At 39.2% G+C, this 21,797-nt stretch overlaps 1 protein-coding gene across 2 annotated transcripts in view; it reads right to left on the bottom strand.

Annotated features, from left to right (window-relative positions):
- Positions 1 to 15,923, bottom strand: part of myo1ea (myosin IEa) — a 137,484-nt gene extending 121,561 nt beyond the window's left edge. The window contains exon 1 of one of the 2 annotated variants that reach the window (XM_022665166.2): positions 15,678 to 15,923. In XM_022665166.2, the coding sequence (XP_022520887.2) occupies positions 15,678 to 15,680 (3 nt within the window). In that variant the 5' untranslated portion in view covers positions 15,681 to 15,923. The remainder of the gene's footprint in view (positions 1 to 15,677) is intronic. The other variant, XM_022665167.2, reaches the window with a different exon arrangement.
- Positions 15,924 to 21,797: the final 5,874 nt, after the last annotated feature.

Below are 21,797 nucleotides of genomic sequence, written 5' to 3'. Positions count from 1 at the left end.
CCAAAATGAATATTAAATTTTCTTTTTGCACGTGATATGATATGGCACACCCTTAACTGAGATTTAAAAAAAATACCAGAAATTACTCAGATTTATAACAGAAGTTCAAGAATATTAATCCAGAATGTAATGGTACTAATAATGCGTTCTAAATATCTCCATATATCCAGGATTAAAGTAAAATAAATGATACTGGACAGATATAATTTGTCTTAGTAGATTAGTAGATATAAAAATGGGAAAGGAGAACTGTGTGAATTTTTCTTTTGCTAAAACCAGCATAAAAGTAGTCCCTGATGTGATAATTGGGGGTGGGTGATATGGCACCATATTTCAGGGTATAATATCGCTCACGATATTCGAACATTTTGGCGGTATTATCGCATACGATATGATATGGCACACCCCTACTGTTTACTAAGTATGATACACCAATCAACCCAAACAGTGTGTATCATCACCTTGGCTGGCAAGTAAAATTGGCAAATCAGCCAGATATACAGTACATGTGCCACTACCCCAATGGGCAAGTACAGTATGCAAATTGGCCTGAGATACATGTGTCAAAACCCCAGTTAGTGAGTAAAATATACAAATCAAGCAGAGTTACAGGTGCCAACACCCTGGTTGCTGAGTATAATATGAGAATTGGCTGGAGTTGCTTATGCCAACACCCTGTTTACAAAACTAAGTTTGATACACCAATCAGCCCATACCATGTGTGAAATCACTCAGTTTGGCAAGTACAATACACAAATTGGCCTGAGTAAATATACAAATCAGGCAGAGCTACATGTGCCAACACCCTGTTTACTAAGTTTGATATATCAATCAGCCCATACCATGTGTGCAATCACTCAGTTTGGCAAGTACAATACGCAAATTGGCCTGAGATACATGTGACAACACCCCATTTAGTGAGTAAATATACATATCAGGCAGAGCTGCATGTGCCAACACCCTCTTTGGTATGTAAAATGCACAAATCATGCAAACATGTGCAAACACCCCGGTTGCTGAGTATAATATGTGAATTGGTCTGAGTTGCTGGAGCCAACATCCTGTTTACTAAGTACAATACCAATCAGCCCAAACCGTGTGTGCCACCCCCCCGGTTGGCAAGTACAATATGCAAATCGGCCTGAGCTAGAAGTGTCAACATAGGAAATATGGGAACCAGCCCGCACAGTGTCTGAAAACTCTCCAGGTGTTTAGTTAGCCCATTTTGGGATTTTGGCCCAATTCCACATGGATGGATGTAGAGTCTCAGCCGATGCTGCCATACATCTGTTGGGCATAATCTTTATGCTATCTGTCTTTATTTTGTATAATTTTTCATTATTGCACACTACATGCATGCACTGTGTGTTTTTGTTACATTATAAATCAAATCAAATCAAATCAAATTTATTTGTATAGCGCTTTTTACAACAGGTGTTGGCACAAAGCAGCTTTACAGAAACATGATTACAGGACAAAGAATCAGGCAAAACATTAAACATAGAATATACATAATACAGAACCCCCAGTGAGCGCGGAGGCAAGGAAAAACTCCCTCAGAGCTGCAGGAGGAGGAAGAAACCTTGGGAGGACCAAGACTCACATTAAAGGGGGGACCATCCTACCACTGGTCAAACGGCTTTTAAATAGAAATTTAAAAAGTCTTTTATACATCTATATAGGTTTTATGTACTCAGGAGTGTAATAGCGCCACTAATGGCTTGGATGTAATCTGTATATCATTTTTATGTTGATTATTCATTTTGATACAATACTATTACTCTTAATAATCTTGATAATGTATTGTTTTTACTGTTGTAAACTACTTTATTATTATTAATATACTTTTTGTTGCTAAAAAATACCTGGATAAAGTGTGATGCCGATATTGTTTTATGGTGATATAGACCACCGTTAAAGTAGCAGTGTTTATGCTCAGTTATACAGTAAATGTAGCGTATCAGAAGAGGCAGGGCACTGATTAAATGAGCTAAATATACTCTTGGTTGCCAGTTCAGGAAAGTATCCTCCCCTAACTATCTCTGAGCAACCGTGACTCAGCATATGCAAATGCAGTGCCGATAAGCTACTGTTGAGATTGAGGCCATGCTGTGAAGGCTAGGCTACCTAGGCTACAGCAGGAGAGCTTCTCACTGAGGAGCTGAAGAGAATAAGGGTTGTTGCTGTGGTTGAAGACTGAGGCTAATACGGAACAACAAAAACAAATAGAGGGCTAACTAGGGGTGGGCAATATTATATCATATACAATATACTGTGACACAGAAATATCATGATATTAAAAATCCATATGGTGATAATAGGGCTGTTCTGTCTTAAAAGTAGTCTATTATTAACTGTGAAGCTTTAGGTGTATTTATTGTATAATTGTTTTAGTTTGCAGTTTATATGCATGCACTAAATATTCTGCAATATTATTTGCTGCATTATATTATTTTATGCTATATTATTTATTTTGCCACATTATGATTATTCTGTTATACTATTATACTATATTCCTGAAATTAATTAATTATTTTAGCTTTCCTATATCGCCAAGTATATCGTTATCGCAAAAATACCCTGAAATATCGTGGTATTATTTTAGAGCCATATCGCCCACCCCTAGGGCTAACTTAACAAATGAAACACACTGTTCCTTTTCGTTTTTCTCAACCCAATTTTCTTAATTAACCTAACCCACTATTTGTGTCTTATTTTCTCTCTTCTTTAGCGATTGTTTTAAGGGAGAACATTTTCATTTTTTTGTGGCAGTCTGTTGTCACTCCCTGCTCTGACGTCCGTCCTCTGAGCTTCAGGGAATGCGGCATCAGACACACGACATTCCAGTAACCTTCGACTCATCACTGTTTTCAATGCAGACTCTTTGAAAACATGCTAACGACATCCAATTTGTATTTGTTTGCATAGTAATCCATGACTACAGCTGCTAAAAATACCAGATCATTGCTCACCATGAATGCAAAGCAGTACAGTCACATTCTCACAATGCAATTCAGTTCAGATTAACTGGTCCTGACTAGCTTTCAGACAGTTTTAGCCACGTTAGCACTTTTGGGTGAGGCGTTCCTTGACAAAAAATAAAAGAAGCAGTCAGGTTAGTCCTCCCAAATCTTTGTGCTTTGTTTTTAAATCTGGTTTTGCAATGTTCTTCTGCGGCCTTCTGCTGAAACGGAAAGAAAATACTCTCAAAGGACCATAAAACTGAATCAAACTGTAAACACGGTTTCTATGCAGTGAAGAACACTGATGCCATGACTGAACCCTTAAAGAACCTCTTTCTTAAGAAACAGTAGGGGGAATTGATGCAAGGTTTTCCAAAGAGCTGGGAAATCAGACGGTGACTCTGGTCATGTTTGCTTTGGGACGATATGAGCAAAGGCTGCAAGCCATTAGGCCTGAGCCAAACAAGCAGCATCAGCTGGCAAACGCAAACTGCTGATGCTCTGCAAAATAAATGACACAGAGTCTGACCATCTAAAGAGTCACTGTGACCAGATTTATCCAAGTTTAGATCTGTTATTCCTCCTTGTTTCTACACACATTATCTTTATAGATTATTTTTTATAGTATTTTTAACTTTATAGTATTATATTACAGACTGAAATCCTGTATCTGTTTCTCTGCATACTTTATTATTATCCTGCTTTCACTCTGTTCTTTAATGATCAGATCCACACAGGAGACCCTCCTCTGTGGTGGTTTTCTCTCCCGTGGGGTCCTGATCATTGAAGAACAGGGTGGAAGGAGGTTAATAATAAAGTATGCAGAGAAACAGATACAGGACTAATATCCATAATATATTTCGATATTAAACAATGCAGGGCCCATGACGTCACCAGGCCCACCCACAACCACGTACTGTTTCACGTTGGGACCAATCAAGAGCTGAGTCAGCACCAAGCACTTAAAACACAAGGAAAACAGCAAAATAACTGTAATCGTCGTTTTTCTGGGATTAAAAGCAGGAATTCAGCTGTAACTGGAAAACTGTGCTGGACTGAGGTGCACAGCTTTCGACAAGTGTGTTTACAAGCACAAGAGCTTTAAACCCAAAACACACTTTAGCAAGAATGCAAAAGTAGACGATTCAAGCTACACATACTGGGATTTCTACTCTACTGGCAATGCTTCTCTTGTTCTTGAGTTCATCCTGGTTGTGTCAGGATGTTGGATGTTCCCAGCTGGAACTGGACAGTGCACTGGATCATTCCAGAGAACTCAGTTCCACTGTTTCATACTGCAATACTGGAGGAGTCTTTAAACCCTGTAGTCCATGCCTGGTATTATTTAATTTAATTAAATTCAATTTTATTTCTATAGCTCTTTTTACAACAAAAGTTGTCACAAAGCACCTTTACAGAAAAAAACAGGTCCACGCCTTATATGAGCAGCACCACAGAGATGCCAATTATTGTGGTGACAGTATGAACATATATATCTGCTCCAAAGAGTCCTATTCTACTGGCAGTACTTTCCTACAGGGGCTAGACAAACATTTTTGATATATAATATATAAGTGCAAAGCATGCAGGGTACTGTAATGAGGAAGCACAGATGCACATAAACAAAAATATGATGCAAAAATCATAAAACCTAACAGACAACACATTAAGAGCTTGTATAAAACAGATGAAAGCCCCTTTAACGCCTTAAATCACTGTTTGATCAATGTGATCCATCTGCAGCGATGCTAATGGTTACCGTACTTGCAACTGTCTAAACAAAGACCTGTGCTGTCTGTGAGCAAACATGAGCTTGCTGAGCTGATGAAAAGCCTCCTGGTGAACATCATTTTAGATCAAAGCCCTCGATCTGTTGTTCCTCGCTGGCTAATAGGAGACATTTGCTGACGGAACAAACAGCTTATGTTCTGGAGCTTCCTGATCACAGAGGGGAGCTGAGCGTATCAAAAGTTCAATGTATCAATTTATACAACAGTTAGTTCTGACCTCACAATCTGATTGGTTGAGAAGTGTTCTAGCCATGCTGATATATGTGATAACATTACGGCCTTCTCACACTAAACTTGTTTCACTCCGCCGACGCGTTGCCGAGTAACGGCGTATACACACACAGTACACCGGCAGCAGCGCTAGCTTAGCACAGGCTATCAATTTTTTGCTTTCAAGCTAACGTTCGTGGTGTTAGTCTGTATGAACCATACACTGTTTTGTAGTTAAGTTTCAGTTCTGTTACAGTTGTGGTGGAACTACTTTTTGGCGGAAGGCACAGTCCATATTAAAGCATATTCAAACTGAATTTATTAAAGTTATTTGATTTATTTTCTTTATTCATTTTGTAAAAAAAAAAACTGTTGTATAAAAGCAATCGAACACTCGAGGTCGTGTGTTATCACAAATAAAAATGGTTGATCATTGAGATAATGGGGCAGACATGAGACAATGTCATAAGGGGGCTGACATGGGGTGAGATGATGACGAGTCAAAAGCTTCTAGTTAGGCCACAAATAGTATATAAAAACCACACACAAAAGTCACACACTATATGAAGAACAGTATCAGTATCAGGACACCTGCTTTTGTTGGAGTATCTGTCACTACTGGTCAAGAAAGGTTTCTACTAGATTTCTGGAGAATTGCTGTAAGGATTTGACTGTATTTAGCAAAGCATCAATTATATGAAAAGAGGTTAACCCTGTTATTTCTGAGATAAATCTTTGAAATGTTTTCATAAAGGGTCTGAAATGAGATGCTTTTATAGAGAGGCTGATATTGACCTGACATAATATGAAATAATAGAGCTGGTGTTTGGTGATATCATAATAGGGATAGCATGAAATGACTTCATAATGGGCTGGCATAATGGGGCACTGGATCATTCCAGAGAACGCAGTTCCACAATTCCATTGCTCCACAGCTCCCTGTAGAGGGCATTATAATCAACAGCTTCTAATAATTATTATCGGCTCCAGAGAGTCCAGTTCTATCCTATTGGAAATATGTCTCTACAGAGACAGGACAAAATGTGTGTGCAATTTAGAGTAGAAACATTACATTACTGTTTACATCATTTCTGGTAGAAATAAGAATATGTTATGATCATTGTTGTGACTCAAACTCTACTCTACATTACAGCAGAACAGTTTCAGGCTCTGTGCAGTCTAGTTCTCCGTCTCCAGAGGAAATGCTGAGACCATAACTCTGTCCGATATGAGACACAGAGATCCAATCTGTATACCGTTAGTGTTAGCCAGCGAAGAAACATGGAGTTTTATGGTTTGGCTAGAAAAACTGCCACTGTGATCACATCCAGAGAATCGCTACTCCTAAAACAAAGCCAGAGCCAACAGTAACAGCTATTCACACAGTCAGCACGGATAAATAAAGATTCTATATGCGAAAGAAGATAAACAGAGATGCACAGAAAAACATGTGTAAAAGAATCATTATGGCAGAAGACAGAACCATGTGTGGTACATGAAAGGAGGGTACAGAGGGTTTAATTGCTGAACTCTTAAACAATAAAACAAAAATATATACATCTGTTTGGTTTTATAAATCAGTTTGATGTAAATCTAAATAATATATGAATTATAGTCTCTGGTAGCACTCAGAAGAACACTGTGGCCTGTTCTGGGTTTATAATAAACATGGTCTCTGAAAAATGTAGGTTTGAGTTCTGTGTGATAAAATACATTTTCAAAAGTTTTTCTACTAAACAAACAGTTTTTAAACTAACAAAATACACCAGAAGAAATAGTGAACAGAATCTATAATGACACTTTCTAATGTACTATTAAAACAAAAAAGTTTATAAGATAAAACACTTTAACAAAATAAGATAATCTCCTAAAAAGCTGGCATTTTAACAGCATATCAGTGCTTATTTTATCTTATGGCATGTCATAATGGTAAGTAATTGTCGCAAAGCCTCCAGCACACCTGATCTTCCAATCAGCTCTGTGTTATTGTGAAGGTTATGCAGATACGATATATGGACAAAAGTATTTGGACACCTGACTCTATTGAATAGGGAAAACTTTTTTATAGATTTTAGAGTACTGCTGTGAGGATTTGATTGTATACAGCAACAACAGCATTAAAGATTTTAGGATGTTGGATGATCACCATCCATTGTACATAGCATTGTAAACCCTGTATTGTGATGTGTATCGAAACATTTTTGCCTACAGAACTATACAAAAAATATAGTGTATGTAATCCATGATAAATAAACTGGAAACTGGGTCTACAGGCTAAATTCATGCAGCCGAGCTCGTCTGCAGACTCTTGGCAGAGAAAGGCAAAGTGCAAAGAGCAGGTCTGAGTGTGTGTGTGTTACGGGGGGCACACACAGCCCTGCTGGAGGCCTTAATGTAAAACACATGCTGCCATACTGACCTACTATTCAGCATCTGGAGAGAGAGCCATGTGTATGTGTGTGTGAGTGAATGTGTGAGTGTTTGTGTGTGTGTGAGTGTGTGTGTGAGTGTGTGTGTGAGTGTGTGAGTGAGAGAGAGTGAAAGAGAGAGAGAGAAGTAAAAACTCCAGTCTGCCGCTCCAGACCGTCTGAGTGACTGATTGCTTCTTTTTAAACCAGCCAAACAGTAAAGCTATCTCCGCTCTGCCTCAAACTCCCCTTCAGACTGAATATAAAAGCTCAGTGAGTGCCAACAACAGAACTTAATCCAATTCAAAACCCAAATAACGCACACAAAGTATAAGAGGGGCAATATGGCATATGGATATGTTGTTTTACTGAACTGAAAAAAAAAACACACCAGAAAAACAAAACGATGGCTTAATTTCAGCTCATAAAGATATAGTTATAGTGTCTATTTTGTCACTGCACTGTATTGGCATAAGTAAGCATTAAGCATTAGCAGTGTGGAATATATATGTATGGAAATATATATATACACAAAATAATAAAATAAAAAACAAGGGGGGAGAGGAAGACAAATGAGGCTGTATGTTAGAGAGGGGCATAAAGAAAAATGTGTATGTTATTGTATACACGTAAGGCATGGCTATTATTTAAGTATCAATAATATACTGAAGAAATTTATCCCATTTTGCATAGTACTGTTTACACATAAAAAGAGATACGCTCATATGCGGCCACCCTAGTAAGCAGATCATGCCAGTCTGTAACTGATGGAGCATAAGCTGTTTTCCATTGTTGAGCAATCGATCGTCTACCCAGCATAATGGCAGTCTGAATTCAGTCAGTGTCTTCAGCTATATTCCTGCCTTTTTTGATGGACAGGTCCCCTAATACAAACAGAATAAGAAGTAGTCTGGTGTGGGCATTCACTGTGGACCTCTACCCATCACTCTGGCCATCCGTTTTAAAGTAGTTTAATTGTGTTTTGATGACATAATAAACGAGGGAAACAATACGTCATTATAATAGGGCTGACATGACATCACAAAACATCATAATAGATCAGGTGGGAAATTACATCATAATACGGTTGACATGCGGCTGATGTGAGTTGATGTCATAGCGGGTTTTTATGTGGGACTGAGCTGAAATGAAATCATAATCAGGCAGTCGTGCAATTATGCTGTAATAAGGCCAATCTGAGATAAGCTTGTAATTGGACTGTCATCAGATGATGTCACAATGGGGCTGACTTGAAATTACGCCATGACAGATAACCGTTGATACCATAACAGTGCTGTAAATAATACATTTTATCTGGGGCTGATTTGAGATTACGTCATAATGGGAAAGCCAGGAGATAACATCATAATAAATTTGACGTGGGCTGATTTGAGATGACGTCATAATGGGAAAAGCAGGAGATTACATCATAATACGTTTGACGTGGGGCTGACTTGAGGTTATGCCATAATGAGGAGGCAGGAGATTACATCATAATAAATTTGATAAGGGACTGACTTGAGATGACGTCATAATGGAGAAGGCAGGAGATTACATCATAATACGTTTGACGTGGGGCTGATTTAAGATTATGTCATAATAGGGAAGGCAGGAGGTTATATCAAAACAACAAGTGATGATGCTATAATATAGGGCTATATAGGGCTAATGAGACATTATGTCATAACCGGGACGACGTAAAATGACATCATCAAATGAGCTACATGTTGCTTTGCACGTTCTACAGCTACCACGCACTACAACTTGTCTAAATCTGTATTAATGCATTCATTCAGTGATCTACAAATCCTGATCATTCTTATCATAGACAAAAAAAGTATACTATAAAGTCTAGACTCTACATAATGCTTCCACTGTCATATTGCCCAGCTCTACCCCCTTCTGTCTGGTAGCAGCTGGTGGCTTTCCCATGAAACCTCAGGCATGTGAAACTACCTGAGAACCTGTTATCTGCACTCTCACCTCAGACTCAAACACACACAGCTGAGTTTCTAATCCTCTGCTTTGCTGATGTCATGAAAAAGAAAGCCCAGGCTGGGAACCAGCAGTCTCCTTCTGGATTTGTTGAACAAAAACAAATGACTGAATCTGATTGGCTTTGTGGAACGTCTAGACGCGCTGTGTTTGGAAATGCGCTCTGATCCGCAGTTTGTCGCAGACAGCTGGATCTGCTCACGGGATCCGTGTCCCTAATGTGGGATGTGTATTTATATCTGACGTGGACATTAACCGTTACCTCAGAGTGAGGAAACCACTCCATTTCCTTTGGGTCGTCATGAACGAAATGAGGACTATCATCGGGGGAACGCCAACGCGCGACTGCAGTCAAAACAATAACATCTCAGAGCTCAGCACTGGTAGCTCATTCTGGAGAGATCCACCACTGCACACACTCTCACACTGAGGCAGACTACAGCAGTCTGACTGCCTGACTGAGCTTTGTAAGCACGGATCAGCCAAAATCGTATCATACACGATAATATCGTCATAATTGTAAGGAAAAAAATCCATATTGTGTTAATATTGGTGAATATTGTGTGAAAAGTGGTCTATTTGTATTTGTTTTTTTATTTACTGTACTGTTATAGTATTTTTCTGTTCCTACTAGGGGTGTGCCATTTCATATCATATTTTTGCTGTTTTTAGCAACAACAAAAAAAATCACACTGTTCTCATTTCCCATTGTTTATCTACTAGAGACATATTATATCTGTCCAGTATCATTTATTTTACTTTAATCCTGGATGTATGGAGATATTTGGAGTGCCTTATTATTATTAGTATCATGACATTCTGGATCATTGACTTCTGTTACAAATCTGATAAAACTCTTGTATTTTTTATATGCCATATCATATCGTATGCAATAATAAAATGTAATTTTCATTTTGTTGCAGTTGTGTATTCTTAATAATCATATTTCCGCCAAGAGTATCATTATCGCAGAAATACCATGAAATATCGTTATATTATTTTTGTGCCATATATTGAAATTTTACTATTTAAAAGTAAAACTTTTTTGGTTCAAAGTAGTACATTCTTTAAAATAATTCAAAATATATAAAATAAAAAAAGAAAATAGTTGGTCATGTCGTCAAGAATATTTAATCACAAAAATAGAAATATTGAAATATTGTGAAATTATTTTAGGGCCATATCACAAAACCACTAGATGAGAGTAGGTGTTTCCAGCTCTGGAGAGTACAATTTTAAAGTTATCCAGACTATGACGGAACACATAAGGAATCATGTAGTAACTTAAAAAGTGTTAATCAAACCAAAAAATACTCTGTGAAGCATTTAGGTGCTCTTATCTGGGGAGCTGTTAACTTGCGGGTTCTGACTCTGGTAACTCTGATGAACATATCCTGTACAACATAGGTAACTATTGGGCTTTCTTTCCTGGAGCGGTCCTGATGAGAGCCATTTTCATCTAGCAATTTTTCATATTGACTGACCTACAAACTCCGGCTTAAAACAAGCAAACATAATTCTCTACAGTGCTCTAAATTATAAATCTATTTTACAGACAGTTGCAGGAAATCTGCCCCCTCAGCACCATACCTCCCACATCCTGGAACTTCAGAAATTGTCTCTGAAATTCTTAATTAGCTCAAGGAAAAGACAGACTAATAGAGAGTACTTAGGTTGATTACAGCACAAAACAAAGCTAGACAGAGAGCTTTATGGGAATCTGCAGAACCGAGGAGCAGCTATCCATTACGTAAGTTTGTTTTGTGTCCTAAGAGGGAAAACCAGTTCTACCGGCGGCATAACTCTCAAAGCATCTGTTCACCTGCATGGATGAGACAGCAGGACTAGTTTAACCTGTTCTACGACAGAGAACCCACAAAGAGACTAATTATAAAATTTAAAAGAGGGACAGTGATGGAAGTTCACAAGAGTGTGTTCACAAGAGCAAAAGCCCCAGGTAGAATATAAACACACAGAAAATAACACATTCAATTCAGTGCCAGTAGCTGCTTGTTTTTTTAGAAAAGCTATAAGACTATATGAAACTATATTTATATAAGTTAACTATAATTATACTTATACACATAGAATGTACTCTTTTAAATACACCATACATTTAGGGACCCACTCCTTAGGTTAAGAGATTTGCAGGGCCCAGGCAGAGAGTTAAGGGCTTCCTTAAACAGCCCAAAATAGAGGGTTAATGGCTTATATATAACCCAACACAGAGAGTTAAGAGCTTTTATACGGGCCTAAAAGAGGGTTTCAAACTTCTATAGGGATCAAACCAAGAGTTAGATTTTTAGGAACCAATCGGTAGGTTAAGAGCTTTTTAGGGTACTAAAAGAGGGTCAAGCTTTGACATGGTCCAACCAGAGTGTTAAGCTCTTCTATAAGACCTAACAGAGGGATAAGAGCTTCAAACACTTTTAAGGCCCCAAACAGTTGGTTAGGTACTTTTACAGAGCCCAAACAGACTGTTAAAATCTTTTAAGGACCAAGTCAGAGGGTTGAGAGCTTCTCCATGGCTTAAACAGGTGGCTAAGAGTTTTCAAACAGAACAAATGAGTAAATAAAAGAAGTAATGGCCAAAAAAATAGCAGTTCTCCAAATACAGATATTATAACTACAACCCTGTGATTAATAACCAAAGTGTTCAAACCACTGAGCCACCTGAACATAAACCACAAACCTGACAACTCTCTCCTAGCCTAGGAACTATGCCCCTGCAAAACGAAAGCAAACATTTCAAATGCAAATGAATCAGGTCCACGCGCTACTGTACTTTCCAGACACATCCAAAACTCTTCCTTCTATCTAAATCTACAGTAATGTAAAGAAATGAAGAGCAGAGATGCAGTCCACTGTTCCATTTATAATCTCATCTAAGTTTTAGAAGGTGCTGAAAGTGACATTGGTGATGTTATCTGAGCAGTGTTTACTTCTCATTCGAAACTACCTGGAGGTCAGTCAGAGTACTACCTGCATAAGAGAGGCTGGTTCAGGTACAGGCAGCCTGGAGAAGACACAGAGAAGCTAAGTGACGGTATAAAGCAAAACCTGACACCAGGCTGAGGGCGTCTGATCCAGCGGCCAGGTCTATGAGCTCAGGTTTCTGGAGCCTGAGGAAGGTGTACTGTATGACCTATAACACAACACCTGCTTCTCCTGAAATCCAGGATATTAATAACTCATTTGTCTACAATTCGAGGCTGTACAATCTCTGAATTTTCTAAAAAAAGAATTTGGTTCTATTCAGCCACCAGAACATTACTGGTGAAAAAAGGTCACAGACTCTAAAATTTAATTGGACTGCCTTTAGTTTTAATTGTGGAGTGCATTTACTGTGGCATTGTTTCGATAAGCTTCTACAATGTCACAAGAATTATTCAGTGTGGCACATCCCAAAGATTCCCCAATGGGGTTAAGGTCTGGACTCATTTCCCATTGTTTATTTACTATCTGTCCAGTATCATTTATTTTACTTTAATCCAGCATATATGGAGATATTTAGAGTTCATTATTAGTATCATGACATTCTGGATCATTGACTTCTGTTACAAATCTGATAAAATTCTTGTATTTTTTTATTTCTTAGTTAGGGGTGTGCCATATCATATCGTTTGCAATAATAAAATGTCATTTTCATTTTGGTGCAGTTGTGTATTCTTTAAATATTATTTAAATTCAGTGTTTTGTCATGTCCCCAAGAGTATCGTTATCGCAAAAATACCATGAAATATTGTGGTATTATTTTAGTGCCATATCGCCCACCCCTAGTTCCTACTGAATTATATAATGACATTTTACTATTTAAAACTAATTTTGTTTTGGTTAAAAGTAGTATATTCTTTAAAATAATAAAAAATATATTACAAAAAATAGTTGATCATATCATCAAGAATATTCGATCACAAAAATAGAAATATTGAAATATTGTGAAATTATTTTAGGGCCATCTCACAAGACCACTAGATGAGAGTAGGTGTTTCGAGCTCTGGAGAGTACAATTTTAAGCAGCATATACAGCACCAGTAAAAAGTGTAAATTAATACTGAAGTTATACAGATTATGAAGAAACACATAAGGAATCATGTAGTAACTTAAAAGTGTGTTTGGTTGTATTCAGCCACCAGAAAATAAATTAATTCATGTATTACTGATGTTGGATGATTAGTAATGAATCTCCAATCCACTACCATGCTAAGTGTGATATTTTGCAACATTATTTGCTGTGGGACCAACGTCTACTCTTCTGAGAAGACTTTATGCCAGATATTGGAACATTGCTGCAAAGATTTGGTTGTATTCAGCCACCATAAAATGACTGACATCAGACATTAATGGATTGAGCCATTGCTAATGTTGAATTATGATGAGAACTGGATCTCAAATCCACTACCGTGCTGAGAGTGAAAGTTTGCAACATTATTTGCTGTGGTACCAACTTCTACTCTTCTGAGAAGACTTCATGCCAGATGTTGGAACATTGCTGCAAAGATTTGATGGTACTTAGCCATGAGAACATTACTAAAGTCAGGCATTCCCATTGGTGGATGAATAGTACTGGATATCAAAAACACTATGCCAATGCTGGAGGTGGGAGTTTGCTCCCTCTTTTGCTGGAGTGCCAGCTTCTTATCTACTGAGAAGACTGATATTGTAACATTGCTGCAAGGATTTGTTTGTATTCGGTCATGAGAATGTAAATTAAGTGAAGCATTACTAATGTTGGATAATTAGTACTGGATATAAAAAGCTACTACCATGATGAGCGTGGGAGTTTGCCGAATTATCTGTTGTGATACCAGCAAATACTCTTCTGAGATAGCTTGACACCAAATGTTGGAACATTGCTGCAAAGATTTGACTGCATTCAGCCATAAGAGTATTACTAAAGACACAGTATGAATCAAAAACTCCTCTATGGCACAGTGTTGCTCTCAGGCAACAAACCAAATGTGTGGTTATTACACCATAGCATACTGTACCATACCATACCTTATTTATATATGTGTTAATTTATTTTTAATGTAATGTTAGAAAGCATATCTATGCCAGTTACAATAAAATGTACAAGTGCATTTTAAAGGGCTACTAAACTCCCTGATTTGTACTGACTCCACCTTCAGCTCAAATTTAAAAAATTCTAAAAGTAATGGGAGGGGTAGTTTGGAAGGGGGCACTGAGTGATGTATAGGTTTAGAGGTAGGGCACAAGGGAGAGCTGATTGGAAGAGGGGGGGGGGGGCGTTATTATCGACTGACTGATCTGCATATTGTGATATGAAACATCATCCATAGCGCAGCTGAACCTAAAAGAGGACACTACAGAGATGGAAATGACCACAATAAAGTGTTTTTTGGAAGTTTACATTCTTGGTATATGAATTTATTTGTTCACTTAGGGCAATGTTATGCAGGTACAACACTCCTGCATCTCTTTTAAGAGCTTCCTTGCTCTAAAAGTGCAGTTTGTTATGAAAAGTCTACATAGAAAGTTACATTTGATTGACATATTCCCAGGGGCTATAAAGATTTTGATTTTACCAAATTGAAAACATCTGGAATATAATCAAGAGGAAGATGGATGATCACAAGCCATCAAACCAAACTGAACTGCTTGAATGTTTACACCATGAGTTGCGTAAACTTATCCAAAAGCAAAGTGTAAGACTGGTGGAGGAGAACCAGCCAAGATGCATGAAAACTGTGATTAAAAACCAGGGTTATTCCACCAAATATTGATTTCTGACCTCTTAAAACTTTATGAATATGAACTTGTTTTCTTGGCATTATTTGAGGTCTAAAAGCTCTGCATCTTTTTTGTTATTTCAGCCATTTCTCATTTTCTGCAAATAAATGCTCTAAATGAGAATATTTTATATGGAAATGTTGTCTGTAGTTTATAGAATAAAGCAACAATGTTCATTTTACTCAAACATATACCTATAAATAGCAAAATCTGAGAAACTGCTTCAGAAACTGAAGTGGTCTCTTATTTTTTTCCAGAGCTTTATGTGCCATTATCCCAGAATAAGCCTCTATTGTTATAATTATTATTATTATCCTGGTTAAACTGCTGGCTATTATTACACAGCTAGTGTGAGGCTTGAAGTGCATAGTGAAAGCCAGCCGGTAGATAAGATATAAGTAAATATAAGAGCTTTTTAAAGCTTCTTATTAGAGAAAACACGTCTATAACTAATTTAAACACACATGAAAGCCCTAAAACAGATTGAACCTGTAAGAAAGCGTATAAACACGTACAATATGTTCCACACAGTGAAAGGTAAGGCAGCATTAACTCACCATACTGAACCGCTGTGGTCAGACAGACTCGCTCCTTATATCAGTCCGTTTTGTCTTCACTCCGCCAGGTAAGTTATCCTCCCTCTATAATCACCCTGTCAGCTCTGTATTTAAGGAGCTGGAAGCAGAAAATGAAGGAAACAGTGCAGTAAAAGCAGTAAAAACAGTAAAAACACGGTACCGCAGTCTCCCCGGGACCTGCCTCCTCCTCAATCCATACTACTGAGCTTAGCAACGGCGGCGCGCGCTGTGGGAGGAGTCTGGAATTTCCCCCCGCCTCTGTTCAAACAGACCACGCCCCTCTGCGCCGCGATTGGCTCGAATAGCGGCACAACACAACAAAGGTCTCGACGTTCTGGAAAGCTCCGCCCTTTGGAAATATAAACATTATAAAATTTACTGCATTATAAATAGTACAGTAAAAAACGTATGTTTTATGAAATAAATAAATAAATAAAATCTATCTATCTATCTATCTATCTATCTATCTATCTATCTATCTATCTATCTATCTATCTTAATATAGATTAATGTCTATTCCATCTATTTAATTAATTAGGATCAAACATAGGCAACATGTACAAGACTAAATAAGCTACAATGTAAGTAAATAAAAGTTTCAATAATAATAATAATAAAAATATAACTGTGTAAAAATATCTGAATCACTGTAAACCAGAGAATGATATCCCTGACCTTCATCATTCCTCAGTAACAGGACTAAGATGTAATATATTAGCAAATATTGTGAGATAATAAAAAAGATTCTGGCATTTTTTTTATTAATATTTCTATGCAAATTGGAACATTATATAAATTATGAGATGAGCATAGTAATTCTTAAGCCTGGGATTTTTTAATTGGAGAAACTGCTCAAGTATTAAGCAACATATGGGTGCTGATGCTCTCTCTGCTGGTAATGCTGGTCAGCGCAGACAACTGTTAGCTAATGTAGCAGACCTGGGAATCTGGCACTTTCCTCTGAATGCACTGAACTCCTGCGATGCTGCATCAGTGACCGTTTGAAAAGAGGCAGAGTTTGAATTCACATGTACAGTATAGTAGGAGGTGTGTACTGGTCTTTATCATCCTAGTATTGAGTAATGAATAGTAATAATGAATCCTACTAATGACTACATTCTGACAGCCAATTTCCCCAATTTCTGGGGAGAAAATGGGATGAAAAACACCTCCTTACTGAGCATATATCTCAACTGAAAGCAGGAAAATCACTGTCAATCATACAACCTTGCCAATTGGAAACAATTCATTCAATGGGGGAGGGGGGGGGAGTTCTGCTTGATGTGCATAAAATCATTTTTGTGGAGTAGTGGACTTGTGTTCCCTGCAATACTGCATCTTCACCCAGTGCCTTTGGTGTAAGTTGGAGTGGAAAAACTCATCATCCAACATTGATGACCACATCTTACTGATTGTTACGTATCTGATTGCAGTAAAATCCTCACAGCAATGTTCCATCATCTGGTGGAAGGCTTACCTAGAAATCATCCTTATTATTACATGTGATGGCAAAAGAATCACTGGGTGATTAGATGTCCATAAACTGTTTTGGGTTACTTGTGAATGTGCAGCAGTTAGACCAATTCCTCATTCATATAGAAGAAGCATAGTGAGGCTTTAATTGAATGAATGGCGCCATCTGTCGGTGACCCGTATACAAGACACGTCTACAGGGCCTATATAAACTCAGCACAGGTTCCCAACAGTGTGATATACTGTAACTTTCTTAGCCCTGTGTTGCTCTTAGTACTCTTCCGGTCCAGTGGTCCTGAGTAAGACCCTTTTTTTCGTGTTTTGGTGTGGATGGTGCTGATGTGGACTCACCAATATTCTATAATAAGGCCTTTGCAGAGAAGCATCACAGTTTGCAGTTATTAAATAGCTTATTCAGAATGACATGTGAAATCAGACTCCACTTTTTTTTTAACTGCTGCTGATGCAGCATCACTGGTTGCATCACCATGCACTCACACAAAAGCATCGTGACCAATACATACAGATACATCAGCCAACAGATGCCTGTGCTGACCCACATTACATTATGAGTGATGAGGAGAGAGAGAGCATGGTCCAAGTAATGCATTATATGACCATATTTTTTAGTAATGAATATTCCAGACTAAAGACTAAAGTTACTTATTCCAGTCACAGTGCCTTACTTTTTTCCTTATAAGATATTGTAGCATCTGGCTGAAGGTGTTTACAATCAGCACGTTATTGCTGGAACTGTCAACTGCAACCACGTCAAAATAACAACAGCGATTTAACAAGCTAACAGGCTACACTAGCACCCGGGCTTAACACACACACTTACATACACACACACACACACACACACACACACACACACACACAGCGAGCACCCCTCTCTCTCCACCTCACACACACACAGCAAGCACCCCCTCTCTCCACCTCACACACACACACAAACCCCACACTCTCTCTCTCTCACACACACACACACACACACACAGTAAGCACCCCCTCTCTCCACCTCACACACACACACAAACCCCACACTCTCTCTCTCACACACACACACACACACACACAAACACACACACAGTAAGCCTGCATTTTCTCACACACACAGCGAGTCTCCCTCTCCCACAACCTCACACACACACACACACACACACACAGCGAGCACCCCTCTCTCTCCACCACACACCCACACAAACACACACACACAGCAAGCACCCCCTCTCTCCACCTCACACACACACACACACACAGCGAGCACCCCTTTCTCTCCACCTCACGCACACACACACACACACACACACAGCGAGCACCCCTCTCTCTCCACCACACACCCACACAAACACACACACAAGCGAGCACCCCTTTCTCTCCACCTCACGCACACACACACACAGCGAGCACCCCTCTCTCTCCACCACACACCCACACAAACACACACACACAGCGAGCACCCCTTTCTCTCCACCTCACGCACACACACACACACACACACACAGCGAGCACCCCTCTCTCTCCACCACACACCCACACAAACACACACACACAGCGAGCACCCCTTTCTCTCCACCTCACGCACACACACACACACACACACAGCGAGCACCCCTCTCTCTCCACCACACACCCACACAAACACACACACACAGCGAGCACCCCTTTCTCTCCACCTCACACACACACACACACACACACAGCGAGCACCCCTTTCTCTCCACCTCACACACACACACACACACAGCGAGCACCCCTTTCTCTCCACCTCACACACACACACACACACACAGCGAGCACCCCTTTCTCTCCACCTCACGCACACACACACACACACACACAGCGAGCACCCCTCTCTCTCCACCACACACCCACACAAACACACACACACAGCGAGCACCCCTTTCTCTCCACCTCACACACACACACACACACACACACAGCGAGCACCCCTTTCTATCCACCTCACACTCACACACACACACACACAGTTAGCCTCCATTCTTCTGCTTCTCACACACAGCGAGCCTCCCTCTCTTACCACCTTACACAAACACACACACACACACACACACACACACAGGTGTGGAACAAAGCTTCCAGTAAAGTGAGTTTTGGCAAAACTGTTATGTTGGGGCAGTAGTAACTTAGTTACATTTAAAATCACATTTTAAAAGGGGTAATCAGTAATCAGATGACCTTTTCTTACTTTTTCACGGTTACTTTGCCATCAATGGATTTATTTATCAGTGCTGGTAACAGATGATAAAATAAAATAAAAGAAATAAAAGAAATAAAAGAGTCATTGGTATCCTCTCTCAGATTCGTCTGGAGGTGCTATTTCCTCATTTTACTTCTGTTTCTCTGGTTGTATTGCTTTAAATTCTCCAAAGATAAAAGGCAAGTTTGTTTCTAGTACTTTTTCTGCACAGCTCAGAGCATCTATACCTTAAATACGGTACTTTGGTGAAGTTATGCAAAGTAAACTCGCGTGACTGTCAAAAAACGATTGAGAAATTAAGCTAGGACACAAAACACCAAATATGGGAATACCAAGTCCTACAGAATGACGCACAACTTGGTCTATGGCTCATGATTCCTGACACCAAACTCTTTCAACTGACACACAGCACCACCCTCTCCTAGATTCAGATACTATTCCAGACACTACATATTCTATCAAACAATATAGTGTTAAATCTGTGACTAATTGAAGGAGAAGTGAAGAGTGGATGGAGAAATGACTTGTGGCTTTGCTCTGCGTAGATCAGATATTCTTGGGCCACATTGAGGAGTGATTACGATAAACTTTTTGAGAAAGCTTGTCAGAGAATCCAGTGGCCTGTGCCCACTTCCTCATTTTCAGCCATCAGCAATATCTCAGAAATACCCAATAAAACACAACCAAAAACACAGGGAAATCTCACATCCAAGCCCCAGTTTTTACACCAAAATGTCTCAGACAGAGTCTAAACTAAAGTCTGTCTGTTTGTTACATTATATTTATTTGATCTGGTTAGACTTGGTTTCACCACCTACGTGGGCTGTATCTCCTTATGCTTGACATTGATTGGTTTGTTTAATGGTGTGCACCAGATATTGGTTTATTGTCAATTCGTCAAGTTGTATTTCCAGGTGCTGTGCCAAATTCTGCATAATCTATTCCAGTTCAATCCCATATAACATGATAATGTGCATAACAGATTTCCCTTGGATTCCAGTTATTTATTATTTATTTATTACTCATAAATAAGAGTTAATCTACAGTTACAGTAGATATATTAATCTGTTGTACCTATGCTGCTGCATGCACATGAAAGGGAGTCGGATTTCACCACAACACCAGATCTTTATCATCTTCTATTGTTTATGGATGTTTTCCATTTTGTATTGTATTTGTTATTGTTCCTTTGGTCTGAATCAGTTAAAGAGTTGGTTTACTAGAAGCATTTTCAACATTGGTTTGTGTGACAAAATGTTTGACAACAAGCCACATGAATATTTTCTCACTGCTTATTCATCATAGCTGTCTGGGTGGAGTTATAAGTGTGAAGTTGCTTTACAGGAAATGTATAGGCTGTGCAGATACAGACTTTTTTTCCAGTAGCTCCATGCGGCATGTCAATAAGCAGAGCTGCATGTGCATGAGCAGCGAGCGCTGCACAAACTGTTTTTAGCAGGGGTGTCCAAACTAGAGGTATTTTAGAAATAGAATGAAAGTTGTCCCGCTGTTAAGCAGGTTTTTATAATGTGAGATTCAAAGTTTGAAGGCTAGGTGTCAGAAACGGGCCACAGAGTCTAAAAGCAGAGAGAGTGAAGTTGTACCGCAAAAATCGGGCCAAAGAGTCTAAAAGCGGAGAGAGTGCGCATTTCTAGCGCAGAAAAACAGGGCCAAAGAGTCTAAAAGCGAAGAGGGTGTGCATTTCTAGCACAGAAAAATGGTCCAAAGAGTCTAAAAGTGGAGAGGGTATGCATTTCTAGCGCAGAAAAACGGGCCAAAGAGTCTAAAAGCGGAGAGAGTGTGCATTTCTAGCGCAGAAAATGGGGCCAAAGAGTCTAAAAGCGGAGAGAGTGTGCATTTCTAGCTCATGAAAACGGGACCAAAGAGTCTAAAAGCGGAGAGAGTGCGCATTTCTAGAGCAGTAAAACGGGCCAAAGAGTCTAAAAGCGGAGAGGGTGCGCATTCCTAGTGCAGAAAAACGGGGCCAAAGAGTCTAAAAGCGTAGAGAGTGCGCATTTCTAGTGCAGAAAATTGGGCCAAAGAGTCTAAAAGCGGAGAGGGTGCGCATTCCTAGTGCAGAAAAACGGGGCCAAAGAGTCTAAAAGCGGAGAGAGTGCGCATTTCTAGCGCAGAAAAACGGGGCCAAAGAGTCTAAAAGCGGAGAGGGTGTGCATTTCTAGCGCAGAAAAACGGGCCAAAGAGTCTAAAAGCAAAGAGGGTGCGCATTTCTAGCGCAGAAAAACGTGCCAAAGAGTCTAAAAGCGGAGAGGGTGCGCATTTCTAGCGCAGAAAAACGGGCCAAAGAGTCTAAAAGCGGAGAGGGTGCGCATTTCTAGCGCAGAAAAACGGGCCAAAGAGTCTAAAAGCGGAGAGGGTGTGCATTTATAGTACAGAAAAACGGG

Source organism: Astyanax mexicanus, chromosome 23 (genome assembly GCF_023375975.1).
Source record: "Astyanax mexicanus isolate ESR-SI-001 chromosome 23, AstMex3_surface, whole genome shotgun sequence".
Lineage (NCBI taxonomy): Eukaryota > Metazoa > Chordata > Actinopteri > Characiformes > Acestrorhamphidae > Astyanax > Astyanax mexicanus.
Note: the sequence above shows the minus strand (reverse complement) of the source record. Positions and strands in the feature narration are given on the sequence as shown.